General features: G+C 38.3%; 1 protein-coding gene across 2 annotated transcripts in view; it reads left to right on the forward strand.

Moving 5' to 3' along the window:
* The window catches only part of SCAF4 (SR-related CTD-associated factor 4), a 43,611-nt gene that overhangs the window by 19,716 nt on the left and 7,850 nt on the right, over positions 1–16,045 (forward strand). The window contains exons 12-18 of one of the 2 annotated variants that reach the window (XM_010862309.1): positions 1,116–1,216; positions 1,651–1,764; positions 2,468–2,624; positions 3,703–3,860; positions 5,204–5,369; positions 5,459–5,545; positions 5,703–5,894. In XM_010862309.1, the coding sequence (XP_010860611.1) occupies positions 1,116–1,216; positions 1,651–1,764; positions 2,468–2,624; positions 3,703–3,860; positions 5,204–5,369; positions 5,459–5,545; positions 5,703–5,894 (975 nt within the window). The remainder of the gene's footprint in view (positions 1–1,115; positions 1,217–1,650; positions 1,765–2,467; positions 2,625–3,702; positions 3,861–5,203; positions 5,370–5,458; positions 5,546–5,702; positions 5,895–16,045) is intronic. The other variant, XM_010862310.1, reaches the window with a different exon arrangement.

Here is a 16,045-nt window from a genome sequence, read left to right on the forward strand (position 1 = left end):
TTCCGAAACAAAGATCATGGCATCCGGTACCACCACTTCATGGGAAATAGATGGGGAAACAGTGGAAACGGTGTCAGACTTTATTTTTCTGGGACTCCAAAATCACTACAGATGGTGACTGCAGCCATGAAATTAAAAGATGCTTACTCCTTGGAAGGAAAGTTATGTCCAACCTAGATAGCATATTCAAAAGCAGAGACATTACTTTGCCAACAGAGGTTTGTCTAGTCAAGGCTGTGGTTTTTCCTGTGGTCATGTATGGATGTGAGAGTTGGACTGTGAAGAAGGCTGAGTGCCAAAGAATTGATGCTTTTGAACTGTGGTGTTGGAGAAGACTCTTGAGAGTCTTCTTGAGACTTGAGAAGACCCTTGGACTGCAAGGAGATCCAGCCAGTCCATTCTGAAGGAGATCAGCCCTGGGATTTCTTTGGAAGGAATGATGCTAAAGCTGAAACTCCTGTACTTTGGCCACCTCAGGCGAAGAGTTGACTCATTGGAAAAGACTCTGATGCTGGGAGGGATTGGGGGCAAGAGGAGAAGGGGACAACAGAGAATGAGATAGCTGGATGGCATCACTGACTCGATGGACGTGAGTCTCAGTGAACTCTGGGAGTTGGTGATGGACAGGGAGGCTTGGCGTGCTGCGATTCATGGGGTCGCAAAGAGTCAGACACAACTGAGTGACGGATCTGATCTGATCTGATCCTGGTTCCATTTCTGGAAGTACTGCTGTAATTTTCTAGAATTTTTAAAACTTATATGGGGTTTTGGGCTTTCCAGGTGGCTCAGTGGTAAAGAATCTGCCTGTAGTTTCAGGAGACACAAGAGACCTGGGTCATGAAGATCCGCTGGAGGAGGAAATGGCAACCCACTCCAGTATTCCTGCCTGGGAAATACCATAGACAGAGGCGCCTGGTGGGCAACAGTCCATGGGATCAAAAAGAGTCGTACGGGACTGAGCAATTGAGCCGTAGCACATATGGTGCTTTATACTTAAACTTGTGGATATCATAATGTAACTCATGCATGTTTTCTGTAATGATTTTTTTCATGTAAAGTACAGAGCTGCTCAGTATGGAATGTGTACATTTTTATGATTATAATTTTATTTTAAGTTTGTAGTACTACACTCTGGGTGGGACAGCTGGACAAAAGGACTACTCAGCAGGATGTTGCCAGTCTTTTAGAAGAGTTTGGTCCAATTGAATCAATTAATGTGAGTATTTATTAAATTTCTTAACCACAGTAGATAGAAGTGGTTAATGTTATTTTGCGAAATTAAGGACTTGAGACCTAAGTTAAAATTGGTCTAGGTTTGTAGAAGATGTGGCTGGAGTTGAGGTGTTTGTTCTAAGTTTTTGTTTAGCATTTAAGTACATTTTTTGGATAACCAAATTTAATCTAAAATCTTTTTCTAAAAATGACTTTATATAACAAAGCTTGGGGCTGTAGATTGTTGATGATTGGCAGTTGAGACTAAACTGGAGCCACCAGTTTTCAAATTTTTTTAAACTCCAGTTATAGAACACAGGGCTCTGGAGTGTGTAGGGGATTGGAATTGAGGTTGTTGGAACTGACTGCTTAATATTATGTCTTGTTGCTTTTTGGTTTTATTATCATGTTTTATAATATTAAAATCTTTTTGAGCAGATGATTCCTCCCAGAGGTTGTGCCTATATTGTTATGGTTCACAGGCAAGATGCATATCGTGCCCTGCAAAAACTGAGCCGAGGGAACTACAAAGTGAACCAGAAATCCATAAAGGTACTGTTTTATCATTTATAATTCATTTTTTAAAAAATGTAACATATATTATGAGACTTTTAAAAACTGTAGTTTTGGACACTGGGGTATTATTACATGTGCATCTTTTTTTTAAGAGGTTATCTCCTAAGGGTTACAATTTTAAACGCTAGGTATATGGTAGAATTTTGTCTTTTTTTTTTTTTTTTAAGTTTGCCATCTCAGAACTATGAAAAATAATCACTAAAGATAGAGGGAAAGATATAGGTACATGGGTGTTCTTCCTCTGAGGGGTCAGAGTCAGTGTTTCCTTAAAGTCCCAATACCCTGTTCCACACTTGGATTTCACTGCAAAAGGATTTTGTCTAATGTTGAGTAATTCTGATGTACCCAAGACTTTTAAAAGTGTTCCCTACTTTCTTATGCCCAATCAGCCAGTCCCTGATAAAATTTTCCCTTTTCTCTTAGTTTTATGCTGTCTGAGTAGGGGTGATTGGAAGAGTGAGAAAGAAGGTCATTGACAGTCAGATTTCCTTCTAGGACAAACAAGAGTGGGATGAAAGGGTAACCAGATTCCTGGCGCCAAAGATGCTTTGAGTGAGCCCCATGGGTAGCCAGGCCAGATTGTTCCCTTGCTGACCAAGTCTGAGTGATTGGAATCATGGGAAACACTTTATGACATTCTTCTCCTTTCCTTTTTATATTTTAACAAATGTTGAACTAGATTGCCTGGGCCCTAAACAAAGGAATAAAAGCAGATTATAAGCAGTATTGGGATGTAGAACTTGGTGTTACTTATATTCCATGGGACAAAGTCAAGCCTGAAGAACTGGAGAGTTTCTGTGAAGGAGGAATGTTGGACAGTGATACACTTAATCCAGGTAAAGTAGTATTTAATTTTTTTTAATGTATTTATTTCCTTGGTAGTACTATGACAAATGTTCATTCTTTGCCTTAGGAACTGTTTTTTGAGATTTTTCAAATACCCACTATGTGGGTGCTAGTCTCTCCATTATAAACTAAGGGAGCAATGGTGAATAAGACAAATGTGGCCTTTGCCCTTATGCAACTTACATTTAGTGGGAGAGATGCAGACACAAATAATTACTGATTGTGGGGTTCATTATTCATTATAATATTAAGTGGATCTTAAGTAGACTTTTTCAGTGTAAAAAACTAACAGATCAGATGAGTCTTAAACTGAACATTGTTAGTAAGACCCACTGCCTCATAATAATTTCTTTGAAAATGTTTAAATGTCCAGAGAAGCCATCAAAAGTAAACATGTAAGATGAGGAGATGCAGTTATTTGAAGCCTGGATATTAAAAATGCCAGGTTGATAGTGGAATTTTCATTGGGGAAAATGCCAGCCTGTGGGGACATGACCTGGAGAAAGAGAGATAGCAGGACAAAGAGGAGCACAGGATGGCATGGCAAAATAGAGTAAATATTTCACACATTACAGAACTTCAGTCAGGAGTGCGGAGCTGGACTTGCCCCACATACCACCTCCTCCCTGCGTGTGCACAGCGCCTTCACTTACGGATAGAGCTAGGCGTTTCTGTTCAGGCAGACAGGTGTTGAAGGTCTGTGCTCTAGGTGTTCTGGGCGTCTCTGGTCCAGGATAAAAAGAACTCTGCTCCTCCTTCCCAGGGTCTTTGATCCAAAGACATCCTCCTCCACCATTGTGGTTAAGAACAGAGACTTAAGAGCCAGATGTATCTGGGTTGAATCCCATCTCTGCCTCTGCCAAGCGTGTGTGACTTTGTTTTCCTCTCATAAAATGGGAATAATAATAAATAGAACTATTACATCTGTGTATATATGTATGTATGTATGTATGTATGTAACAAAGGCTTACATTTTCAGTTTATAATTTTAAACGCAGAAATGATTTTTTTTAATGATGATATTAAAATCAGAGAGCTTTCTGATTATATTTCTTTAACTCTTCATAGATTGGAAGGGAATTCCCAAGAAGCATGAAAACGAAGTTGCTCAAAATGGAGGAGCTGAAACCTCACACACAGAGCCAGTGTCACCCACACCTAAGCCTCTGCCTGTGCCTGTGCCTCCTATTCCTGTTCCCGCACCGATAACAGTACCGCCTCCACAGGTAAGAGTACTTGGGGCATTGTTGAAGCTTTCAAGCATCTAAAAGATACCTTTCTAAATCTTACTGGTGATGTATGTCTAGATTCATAGTCAAAAGATGTGAGTACATAGACGTGCGTATTAATTTCTTATATATTGGTATGTCAGACCTAATATTTATAAATGCTTTCAAAAACCAGAGTAAATTTCATTTTGCCTTACATCTGCCCAGATTATTCAGTATCTTATTACCTCATAAACTTTTTGACTTGAAATGTGATTTTCCTGCTACATGTTAAGAGCTAAGTAACTAATGTGTTGGTAAGAATTAGAAGTACTTGATCCATACTTTCATGTGTGATTCACTAGATTTTTCTCTTCTTTCAGTACCTTCTTTCCTCAGTTTCTCACATTAAAACTGAATAAGTAAATCTAAGCTATCTCAGGGCTGGGTTGCCTAGCTTCTTGATTTTCCTCAATGTTAGGAGAAAAGTACATGCTTTGGTACATTCTTAGCGGTGACATTTTATAAATGGATTCCCCAAATTGGCACTTCTTACGCAACCTTTTGGATATGACTTCCAGTGCAGGTTTCAGTGTATGTCAGCGCTCACTTAAAGAAACTTGACTAATCTGTTAAGATTGATACTTTTTTTTTTTTAAGCAATAACTAAAGTGTTGGGTATGTATTAAATGTCAGGCATTAGCACTCCACATTTATTTATTCTCTAATCTCCATAATTATGTGAGGTTGGCACTTTTTCATCTTACAGATGAGTAAACTGAGGTCTGCAGAGTGTAATGTAAGTCGCTTTCTCAGGGTCACAAAATGACTTAAAAGGGGGAACAGGCAGTTTGACCCCAGGAACTGTGATCTTAATCACAGTTAAGTGCAAATTACCTGGTAGCTTTTCTTAGAGTTGTATTCCTCAAACTTAATTGACCTGACCGTGAGACATTTTTTTAACAATATTCTGGCAGAACACCAGTGTAGGTGATGGTGAATCACAGTGTGGTATTTGCTTTGATAAGTATAGGGCAAACTGATTTCTGGAAATTCCTTGGTAGCTCAGTGGTTAGAACTCCATGCTCCCACTGCAGAGTTGCAGCTTCAATCCCTGGTGGGGGGACAAAGATCCTGCAAGCCACATGGAGCAAGCAGCCCAGAATTTTTAGAAAAGGGGAAAAGTATGTAGTTTCCATTGTTTTGGAGTGGGTACAGATTACCACTGTTATCTATGCACATAATAAACCCAATTTAGAGATACTGGTTTTTTTCAGCAAGGTATTTTCTTTGTCTCTACCCACTATATGAGTGAGAGGGTGGCTAGATACGCGGCTTCATTTTCCTTTCTTTCTTTCTAGGTCCCACCACATCAGCCAGGACCTCCTGTAGTTGGTGCTCTCCAGCCACCTGCTTTCACGCCTCCTCTGGGAATTCCACCTCCAGGCTTTGGGCCTGGTGTTCCTCCTCCTCCACCTCCGCCACCGTTTTTGCGCCCAGGATTCAACCCAATGCATCTGCCACCAGGTACACTAAGTTATTTGAGAAGATACTCTCTTTTAAGAGCCTGAAATAAAGTGACACAACTTAAGTTGGCATTGTTTTTCTTATTCTAGGTTTTCTTCCCCCTGGACCCCCACCTCCTATAACTCCACCAGTATCCATTCCTCCTCCTCACACTCCACCAATAAGCATCCCAAACTGTAAGCATGTTTTTCCTTTGTGTTCACTTGTCCTCTTGGAGTTGGGAGTAGGAGGGAGAATGGACCAGTAATAGGTTCTGTAGTATGGCAAAAGCATGTTAACCGGGGTGATAATTAATTATTCAGCTTCACATGTTGATGTAATTATATTCCTTAGCTACTATCGCTGGTATAAATGAAGACACTACAAAAGACTTATCTATTGGAAATCCCATTCCAACAGTGGTGTCTGGGGCTAGAGGAAACGCCGAGTCTGGTGACAGTGTGAAAATGTATGGCTCTGCTGTGCCACCTGCTGCACCCACGAATCTGCCTACCCCTCCTGTAACCCAGCCTGTTTCACTTCTTGGTAAGTTCATTTTTTTTATCATTAGTTTTCTTTCCCCTTCCCAAGTTAGGCTTTTTAGAAACAGTGTTCATTTTGGTAAATTATTCTCTGAGGCTATTTTCCTTGGAGGAAGACCTTTCTTTTAAATATGTGTACATGGTCTTCACCAAGTCTACCCTTAAGAGACAGCCTCAAAAATGAAATCTTATTTGTTTCTGTCTTAAATAAAACTTTGGATTTGCACATCTTAATTTGGTATAAAAAAGTGATCAGACTAATCTCTATGAACAGGAATTGGTACATAGTCCATGATTAACAGAACCCCGGACATCCTGGCATAGTAAGATACAGACTTTTTTTTTAAGCAACATAGGTTTTTTTTCTGTCTGGATGAATTTTTATATATTTAAAATTCCTGGACTTTGATACCATTCTCTGTAGGCTGGCAAAGAGACTATCTTTGATACATTGCAATAAAATGGCTTTGTTACCTGAGTGACAGTTGCACAGCCTGAGGCAGTGCTTTCCCACTGACCCCTCAGTTTCTTATAAGACTTAACCTGTTGTATTCTTTACCCACAACTCAACTTCTAAGGTCCAAGAAAGTGTGGTTTAGATTGTTCACATCTTTAAGAGGCCTTACCCTTGCTTGCTTGAATTTAAATGATATGCCATATACTTGTTTCAAGTGTTAATAACAAATTATTATATTTGAAGTGGTATTGCTAACTATAATTAACACTTGATTCTGATAATGGGTAGTTAATTTATCCTTACTATTGTAATGTTTCAATCCTGTGAACTCATTGTATTTTTTAAAGGTGTGTGTTTGTGCACAAATGTTTGTTTTCCTAATCTTAGATTTTTTAAGGAAAGAGCCCTATACTCCTGGGATATAGGGCTGTGGGACATTGGTTTGTGATGTAGGACTTTTACTTTTCACCTGCAGTTTTCAGGACTGTTGGAAATTTTACTTTGTTGCGTGTACTACATTTATAATAAAAATTAATTTGTTTTTAAATGGCATGCTGTCTTCTGCCCTCTCCAAGACTGAGGTTAGGTTAATAATAAACTTGATTTTTATTTTAGTACACAGACTGAGTAATAGTAAAAGAGGATTTATGGTTAAAATTTGTCACAAGTAGTGTACAGTAGTCATTGTAATGATGCAAAATGATTTGTTTGATGGGGAAGTTGCTTAAGAGGTCTATGCCCTGATGGAAGTCAAAGTAGAAGGAACAGTAGTAGACTGGGAGCCAGGAAACCTCAGTATCTTTGGATCTCTGTTTTGTTACAAACCCCCTCCCCCCCAATATTTGTAATAAGATGATTATACAAGAATCATAGTGAATCTAAGTTGGGTAGAATTTTCTGATCACCCTCTTTCCTTTATCCCACACCCATGCCCCTGATTATGAATTCTCACTGAAATGAAATTTCCTACTCTGGTGTCCATAGATATTAATCACCTGAGACTGTTCGCTTGCATTTGTGCTTTTTTTCTGGGTTTAGTAAATTCATTAAATCAGTGAAAAGATTTCATCATCTCTAAGACTTTGATAACCACTACTTTTGAACAACCTTCAAGAATAAATAACCCAGGGAGTTCCCCTGGTGGCCTGATGGTTAGGATTCCAGGCTTTCACTGCCGTGGCTTAGGTTCAGTCCCTGGGCTGGGAACCAAGATCCTGCAAGCCACATGGCACAGCCAAAAACAAATAAGAATAAACAGCCTACCTTTTATTTAACATTTAGGCTTTGGAAACTCTGCCCTTAATTTCTCATCACTACTGAAATGTATAATTTAAACTCTCAGCCAACATGTGAAACAAAACATATCAAAGCTAGTCAGTGCTAGAAAAATAATCAAATGTCTTAGCATTTTTTGTTATGTAACATACCTGCTTAGATGTCCATCTCCTCCTACCCACCAGACTGGAAGCTCCATGAGAGAGGAACATTTATTATGTAAGTGGATGGATGGATGCTTTTCAGTGTAGGGCTGTTTATACTTCACCTCTGACGATGATCTTTGTCCTTAACTTTTAAAACAAAAAATTTAGGGAATAAAGGTTGTTCCAGATCTGGAAACATTAAAATCTGATATAGCATAAAAATAAGAACAGTTTTGTTAAAATAAGCACTTTTAAGTAAAATGCAGTAGTTTTATTTGAATCATGAAAAAAATATACTTGTTTCCCTTCGATTAGAAATCTTGAAAAGAGTATCCCATGAATTTTGACCTTTTATAGAAGTGAGACTTTTTAATGTATATGCAAATAAAGGAGGATTTATCCAAAAGACTGATCACAATTCCATCATTTTGATAAAGGAATATAGTAATCACATGCAGTATTGTAGTACTAAAGGATCAATTAAGTAGGTTGGATACTGTTGATGTCAACCATGAAACAGAAGACTAGAGCTAAGATGCTTTCATGTTTTCTCTTGGTGCTCTAATGTTTTCTCTTAAGATAATAAAAACCAACATTACACTATACAGAAAATTTTAAGCCTAGGAGGTGATACTTAAACTTCAGCTTCTTCATCTGTGAGACAAGAAATAAAAATGTTAAACCAGGGTGTTGGGGTGATTCAGTTGGACTAACATAAACATATATAAACAGCTGACATGGGGCCTGTCACAAAGTAGGCACTCAGTGAATAGTGGGTGCTTATTACAGGTAAGAAATATCATAGACAATATTTAGAATAAAGAAGAGTATTTATACTTGGAAATTCTAAAATTATATTACTGTACCTATAATTTATTTTAAATTGTTCTAATTGTCAGCAGTAGAAGTAGCTTTTTTAGGAAAGTATATATCTTGGCATGGTTGCCTCAGATATTTTTACAGTATATTAAACCAGGTGATAAGTTCACATATATAGAAGTTCCATCATGGCTTAGTGATAAAATGTGTATTGGTTATATAGTAATGGCATTTCATTTAAATAGCATGATACGGTATCTGTATTTATCCTATTAGTGATACTCAAATTGTTTTCTTAAAATGAAAGGTAAATATATCCTTGAGAGTTAACTGAGTTCTTGGATCTTAATTTCTGAAATGTGGCAATGATATTTTTAAACTAGAGGGGCCAGTAAAATGTTCAACAGATCTTCCAAAATTCTGTTGTGGGCCTTGGTTATGAAGGAGGCAGTGGAGTGCTTTAAGGATGGTTTGGTTTAAAGAGTTTTCTGAATGATCAGACTTAAGTTTAGGTGTTAGTTTGGAAGTGATGACTCTCTGGAATTGGGCTGAAGTAGCCCACACCACCAGATTTGTAGAGAACCACCTCCATCTTCTAGAGATTTTTATTGTTTTAGTAACCGATAATCTGAAAACGTAAAAACTATTTGATGCACAATAATAATTCATTACTTGATTTTAAAGGAATCTGTGCTTAATACCTCACACTCCCAAGTAGCTTGCTAGAGCAGTGGTCATTTCATTAAAGTTAATAATTTATAGTTGTTGACCATTTAGAAGAGAAGGAATATTAAAGATGATAGCAATTCAGTACATTCTCTTTACTGTATAAGTGTATGTATTTATTACTTTTCCAAATTTATGTATAACATGTATCTCTAATACAATGTACAACATATTCTTATTTAAAATTTCATTGTAATGTGAAATTTGGGTTACTTTGGTGTTCCAAACAATAAAAAAATACACAAAAAAATGTTTGTTTGTGTTACATATCTATTGTGTTACCAGCATATCCAAAATATCTTTTCAAGGAAGAAATTAAGCTAAGTCAGACTCATTCCTATTGTGCAAAATTAAAGTCTCTTCTCTTGTCAGGTACATACATTCATTAATTATTATTATACAGAGATTCTCCCCGGTTTTGTCACAGTGCTATAAATGATGGTAAACTTCATAAGTAAGAATTGGGTATGTGTTAGATTGCTTCTTTTTGATAATATTTGTTACCAAAGATTTAAAGCACAAGTCACAGATCAGTGGCCTACAAGCTGAATTGCTAGACAGTAGTATGATGTATTTCGAGCTTGATTTTTCACACTTCCTTGCCTGGCGTTTGATTTTCCATAATTTGAACACGTCAAGAATTATGTAGACCAAATTGGTTTGTAAATTAAACAGTTATATTTGCTTTTATGCCATAGCTGTGACCTTAATACTGTCTTGAAGATGAACAATTTTATTGTCAACTTCTGTAATTCCACAGTGCTGCTTGAACAGTGCTGGGATTAGGGGCTTCAACTCCCGTGCAGTTGAAAATCCACTTTTAATTTTATACTTGGCCCTTAGTAACCGAGGTTCCACATCTGTAGATTCAACCAACTACATACCCTGTAGTATGTATTTACTGGGAAAGCAGTCTGTGTAAGTGGGTCTGTACAGTTCAAATCTGTTTTTCAAGGGTCAACTGTGCTTTAAAATTGATATTTTAAGTTGTGATTTCACTTAGCTTTACAGTTTTCTCCCCAGAATTTTGATTTTTTGATAATTTTTAATATTGTAAATTAGAACATTAGAGCACCAATCTAATAGTGTGAATAACATTTAAAGGAATTCTGAAGAAAATTCTCAATATTTTTTTAATGGTAATGTCTAATTTTTAAAACACTTCTTACATTTTAATTTTTTTCTTATTGTAGACTTGGTTGTGATGTTGGTTATATTAAATTATAACCTAGAGGGGTCTACCAAATGTTCCTTTGTCCTGTAAAAGTGTTCTTTGAAAGCTTTAAAATATTTGAATTGATACTCTAAATATTGCGTTTTATTATTCCACTAGTGTTTTATACTTAGAAATGCTTCCAAAATACTCATCACAGTGCTTCTTTCAACTTTGTATAAAAAACATTGTTCAATGAATGACTAATAGTGATCAATCCACAACAAATACTTACTTTGGGTATGAATTTATACATGAATATACTGTATTTTCTCAGAAGGTGAAGCACTTCAAACAAAACCTTGGCAAAGTCTTGCACAAAAACGTGAAAGGTGCTTATCACATTGTCTCCATCTCTGTCTGCACCTTCTAGGCTGCAGAACTCCAACCTAAAGAGTCTCTTTTTAATTGAAACCTGACAGCTTTTGGGGCCTAAGGAAGGTAGGAGGGACAGAAACTCTGGGCTCTAGATTGATTTTTGGTAGACAAGTATAATGCTATGAAGAATTGCAGGTAAGATTTTTTCCAGATAACACTGAGAATTATGGATGATCTCATTCAGTGATGGATTACCAGTATATCCCAGACTTCTTGACTCCAGTAGTACAACTCTTAACTCCAAGTCACACCTGTTATGCCTCTGTATACAAACTCAAATTCTAAAAAACAACTATAAAAGATCTATAGGAAAATTGACCAAACCTTATTGTAGATTGTTTTGCAAAAAAAAAAAACCAAGAAGTCATTTTTAAGAGACAATGGTTTCTGTTTTTTTCATTTAAAATTAGGGTTTTCATGTCCTATGCCATGCTAAAAATAGATATACGGCTTAGTGTACTTACACTATATTATTGAAACTCAAATTTCTTTTAAGTTTTTGCTAACATACCTTTTTTTTTTTTTTTTTTTGGTGTAGTAATGTATAATGCTATCTAACATGTGCTCTCTCTCTCATTCTTTGAAAACTAGCTCATTTTTTTCATTCTCCCCAGCTCCCAACACAGTACCTGCTAGAAGAATCACCTGGGAGTCTCTTCAGAATAATTATGCCCTAATTGTTATTAATTGGTGAATCTAGGCAAAGGAAATACATGTTTGGGTTGTACTATTATTTCAATTTCCTGAAGGTCTGTAGTTTAAAAGAAAAAAGACAGCTTTCAGTGGTTCAACAACCATATATCTGTATGCCTAGAGGCTCTCAGGGCGTTGATGGGAGAGAGAAGAGTGGCTGGTATATCTTTTTCCTTGTGTGAACAGATTTCGAATTAGGTTCATGCACAGTGCCACAGTGGCATTCTTTTGGAATCAAAAAAGGTGGAACTGCAACTGGGAGCGGAAAAGGAGGTTGTGAAAGAACATTGCAGCTTTTCTCAAAATAAATTTCAGGTCTTCATAGGTAAGGAAAGAGACCACCCTGGGGAGAGACTGTTTTTGCCCCCTGAGAGGTATCTTGTCTATGAGTTTAGTTGTCGGTTTATGCCACCACCATACATTCATATGTTCTACATGTTTACTCCCAATACCTACTGTGGACCAGGCAGCGTTCTGGGTACTAGAGATACCTGAATGACAAGAGAAGGCCTGTCTTCCTGGAGCTTACATTCTAGCAGGGACTTAGATAAATAAGTAAACTAATAATTTCACATGAAGATATTCCTGTGAAGAGAGTAAAGCAGAGAATGGGATTGGAGGAATGTCGTGTAAAGTGTACTGTTTTGAATAAAATGGCTGGAGAAGGCTTCTGAGGAGGTAATATAGAGAGAAATAATAAGAGGAAAGAGTCGTGTAGATACAGAGGAAGAACATCTCATTTAGAGAAGACAGAAGGGGAGCCTGGACTGAGAACAAACTACAGAGGGCTGTAGGGCTGGAACAAGGTGAACATAAGAGCAGCGGTGATGAGTTCAGAGCTAGTTACCAAGGGTCAGTCAGGAGTGCAACAGGAAGTGTAGGTTTGAACACTGTTGTGAACTAGTTTCCATTTTTCAAAGGATTGTATATGGCAGTTCTGGAGAAAGCAAACTGCAAGAGTTGGTAAGAGTGGAATGAGGGGACTATTTTGGATGAAAATAGAGCCTTCAAAGTGACTCTCCTAACTTACATACGTGAGAGAAGAGCCAAGAATGACTACGTTTTGTTGTTTGTTTTTTTTTTTAACCTGAGCATTTGGCAGTGTAATTGCCATTCCTGAAATGGGAAAATCTCAAAGAGGTGTGGGTTTAGGGTGAGGATGTCAAGTTAAATATGTTGGATGTTTTGACATTTAGGTGCAGATGTCAGCTAAACATCTGGTAAAGATAAGTTCTGGTGTTGTCAGCAAATATAAACGACATTTACAGCCACCAGTCGTGAAATTACCTAGGGAGGGGATGTAGTGCGAGGGATGAGCCCAGGAATACTGCAGCACTTAGCAGTTGAAAATACAGTATGGAGAACTAAGAGTTTGTGTATATCAATCATTTAAGCTTTACAATTCTTTGAAGTCAACACAGTTATCCCCATTTTGTAGATAGAGTGTAAGAGGCATAAAGAGATGAAATAACCTGCCCAAGGTCACAGCTCCAAGTGGTAGTGCCTAGAATTCAAGGTACCCTCGTTCCAACACCCATGCTTTTAGCCACTGTCCTGTGCTGTTCCATCCAGCAAAGGCGCAGCCAGGGAGCTAGGAAACAGTAGAGGGAGGTACTCTGGAAGCTGAGTAAAGAAAAGTTCCTAGGGAGGAGGGAGACGGCAACGACCAGAGGCCATTGTTGGGTCAAAGAGGAGCGCTGAGACTTGCCAACTGGATTTAGCAAAATGAAAGCTTCTGGGTGACTTTGGGAAACGTGGTTTTATTGGAGTGATGGGTTCAAAAGCCTGTATAAGTGTGTGTGTGTGTGTGTGTATATATATATATATATATATATATAGGAGAGAATGAGAGAGAGGAGGCAATGGTACAGTAATTCTGGACATCCTACTCTGAGGAGATGTGCCATATGGGGGAACATTAAAATGGGGGTGAGAGCTGAAGGGAGATCCACAGTGAGGGAGGGTTTTTTTGTTTTTATTTCTAAAAGATAGACAAAACTCCAGCATGTTATTACTGGAAAACCCGGGAGAGGGGAAATTTTTGATGCAGCAAAAAAGATTTGCTAGGTTGATATTCTTAGGTAGATGAGAGGGGGGCCTAGATTTGGGATTTGAGTGTGGGGCTTCATTTAGCCTTTGGAACACATGTTCCAAACAGATGTTCACAGACGGAAGGAGCAATACGGATACAGGTGCAGGTAAAGGGTAGGTTTGGTGGTAGGTGGGTGGATGAAAAAGTCTTAATAAATGCCTTCTTTTAATGCTATACCAACTAGGATAAATAAAACTTATTTCCATTTAACATTACTTGGTAATGAAATGAAGTACTTTGGATGGGCCTTGAAAGGATACGCTAAGTCAAAGAATCTAGTCACAGAGGGTCGTGTATTGTATGATTCCACTTACATGAAATGTCCAGAATAGCTGAGTCCATAGAGACAGGAAATGGGATGTATGGTTGCCTGGAGGTTGGGGGGAAATGGGGAATGGTAGTTAATGAATACAGGGTTTCTTTTTGAGATGATAAAAATTGTTCTAAAATTTATTTTGATGGTTGCCCAACTGAATATATTTAAAAACATTGAACTACACCCTTTACATGGGTGAATTGTAGGCTATATGAATTTTACCTCTCAAAAGCTATATAAAACCAACCAGGTAAGAGCAGACAATTAAGGAAAAATGAACATTTGAAACAGATACCTAGAAGCATATGAATGTGAATTGACTCATGAAATTAGAATTGGTGGCCAGGATTAAGGGAGAATTTGTGGTTGTAGTTACAAACAAAATGAGGCCAGTCAGCATGTTGGGGGTGGTGCCCAGCCGTATTCAGGTGCAGATTAGGTAGAAGTGTTGCATTTAAAACCAATTTCTGAGCAGCATGGTGAGGGAGAACCATGGACTCCCAAGACAGGTAAGGAGGAAAGGAAAGACGTTGCGGGCATGGGGAACATGATCCTAGTGGGATTGACAGTTGTTTGGGGCACTTGAAAATGAGAATTTTGAAGTAACGAAGTTGCTTCTGATGAAAAGTCCAGGACTTCCCAGAGGCATTGGCTGTGGTAGAATGAAAGACATGATGATTGGTGGAGAAGAGGCAGAAGAACCATCCTTTCTGCTGATTGGCCTTTTCAGATGTTCCCTCTGCCCTTCCTCCCCTTGCTTTCCCCCCTTTCCTTCTTCACATAGCAGATCCTTGCTTTAAAAAAAAATCCAACTTAAATTTACATCATCTGTGAAAGAATACAACTAACACATTCAGCTGGTCTCCACCACAGTAAATAAGTCAAGCTTTATTCTTCTGAGATTTCAAGGTCCACACTGGTCTCTAACCATATCAACCTTCCCCTCCCACACCACCCCTTTAGCCTTTTAACATACTTGTTTCTTATTTCCCATGGTCACCAACATCTTTGCTATAGAAAGCAGTGGCATCTCTCTAATCTTGATACTTGTTTTTTAGTTGTGGAACAGTTGAGGGCTTTTTGACTCATAGGAAATAGCCTTGGCTATTTAAACTCCAATGAGTTTCTTGCCCAGTGGCTTGGACGGTAAAGAATCCACCTGCAATGCAGGAGACCCAAGTTTGATCTCTGAGTCAGCAGGACCCCCTGGAGGAGGGTATGGCAACCCACTCCAGTATTCTTGCCTGGAGAATTCCATGGACAGGAGAGCCTGGTGGGCTACAATTCATGGGGTCGCAAAGAGTCCGACATGACTGAAGTGACTTAGCACACATGCACGAGTTTCTTCTACTCCTTGAATTTAAATAATTTGTCTGCCTTAAAATCTTGCTGCATTAGAAAATTTGGAGTTTTCTACCTACTGTGCTGTCTCCCCAGGTCTGAATTCCTCCCTTTTTTGTTTCATCCATATTCTGGATAAGTTAACACCATGACTCTTAATCTTCTGAGCCCTATACATTTAATCAATCTCTTGAGCACATTTCCATCAGGTGTAGCCCAGGCCTCTCCAACCCTCAGTGTTACCATGTGAAGTTTGTCATCTGTCTCCAAGAATTGTTTCTGTTATTAAATTTCTGCATTGCACAGATGCCTCCATCCTCGTTAAAAGCAGAGAGCTGTGTTCCTCCAGCTCTTGGATTCTTCCAGTCCTGCTGTTGAAAAGCTTAAATGTTCCTCCTTCTCTAGCACCTCTTTCAGTTGTCTCTCACCTCTGTCCCCTGGATTCTTGAAACAAGAGCCTCACTACTCTCTAGTATCCTCCCTCCTCCCCCCTTCTTGCTTTCCTGAAAGAGGGATCTTCCGAAAACGAACATAGGACCATCCCTGCTAAAAATCCCTGTGTGGTTTTCCCACCTCTCTAGATCAGTCCAAGTTCCTTATCACGCATGGAAGACCTGGATGCCCCGGCCTACCTTCTTCAGCCTCACACATCTCATCTTTTTTTCTTTTTCTAATTTGTAATTGATAGCGATTTATATT

Source organism: Bison bison, unplaced genomic scaffold (assembly GCF_000754665.1).
Source record: "Bison bison bison isolate TAMUID 2011002044 unplaced genomic scaffold, Bison_UMD1.0 scf7180017864481, whole genome shotgun sequence".
NCBI lineage: Eukaryota > Metazoa > Chordata > Mammalia > Artiodactyla > Bovidae > Bison > Bison bison.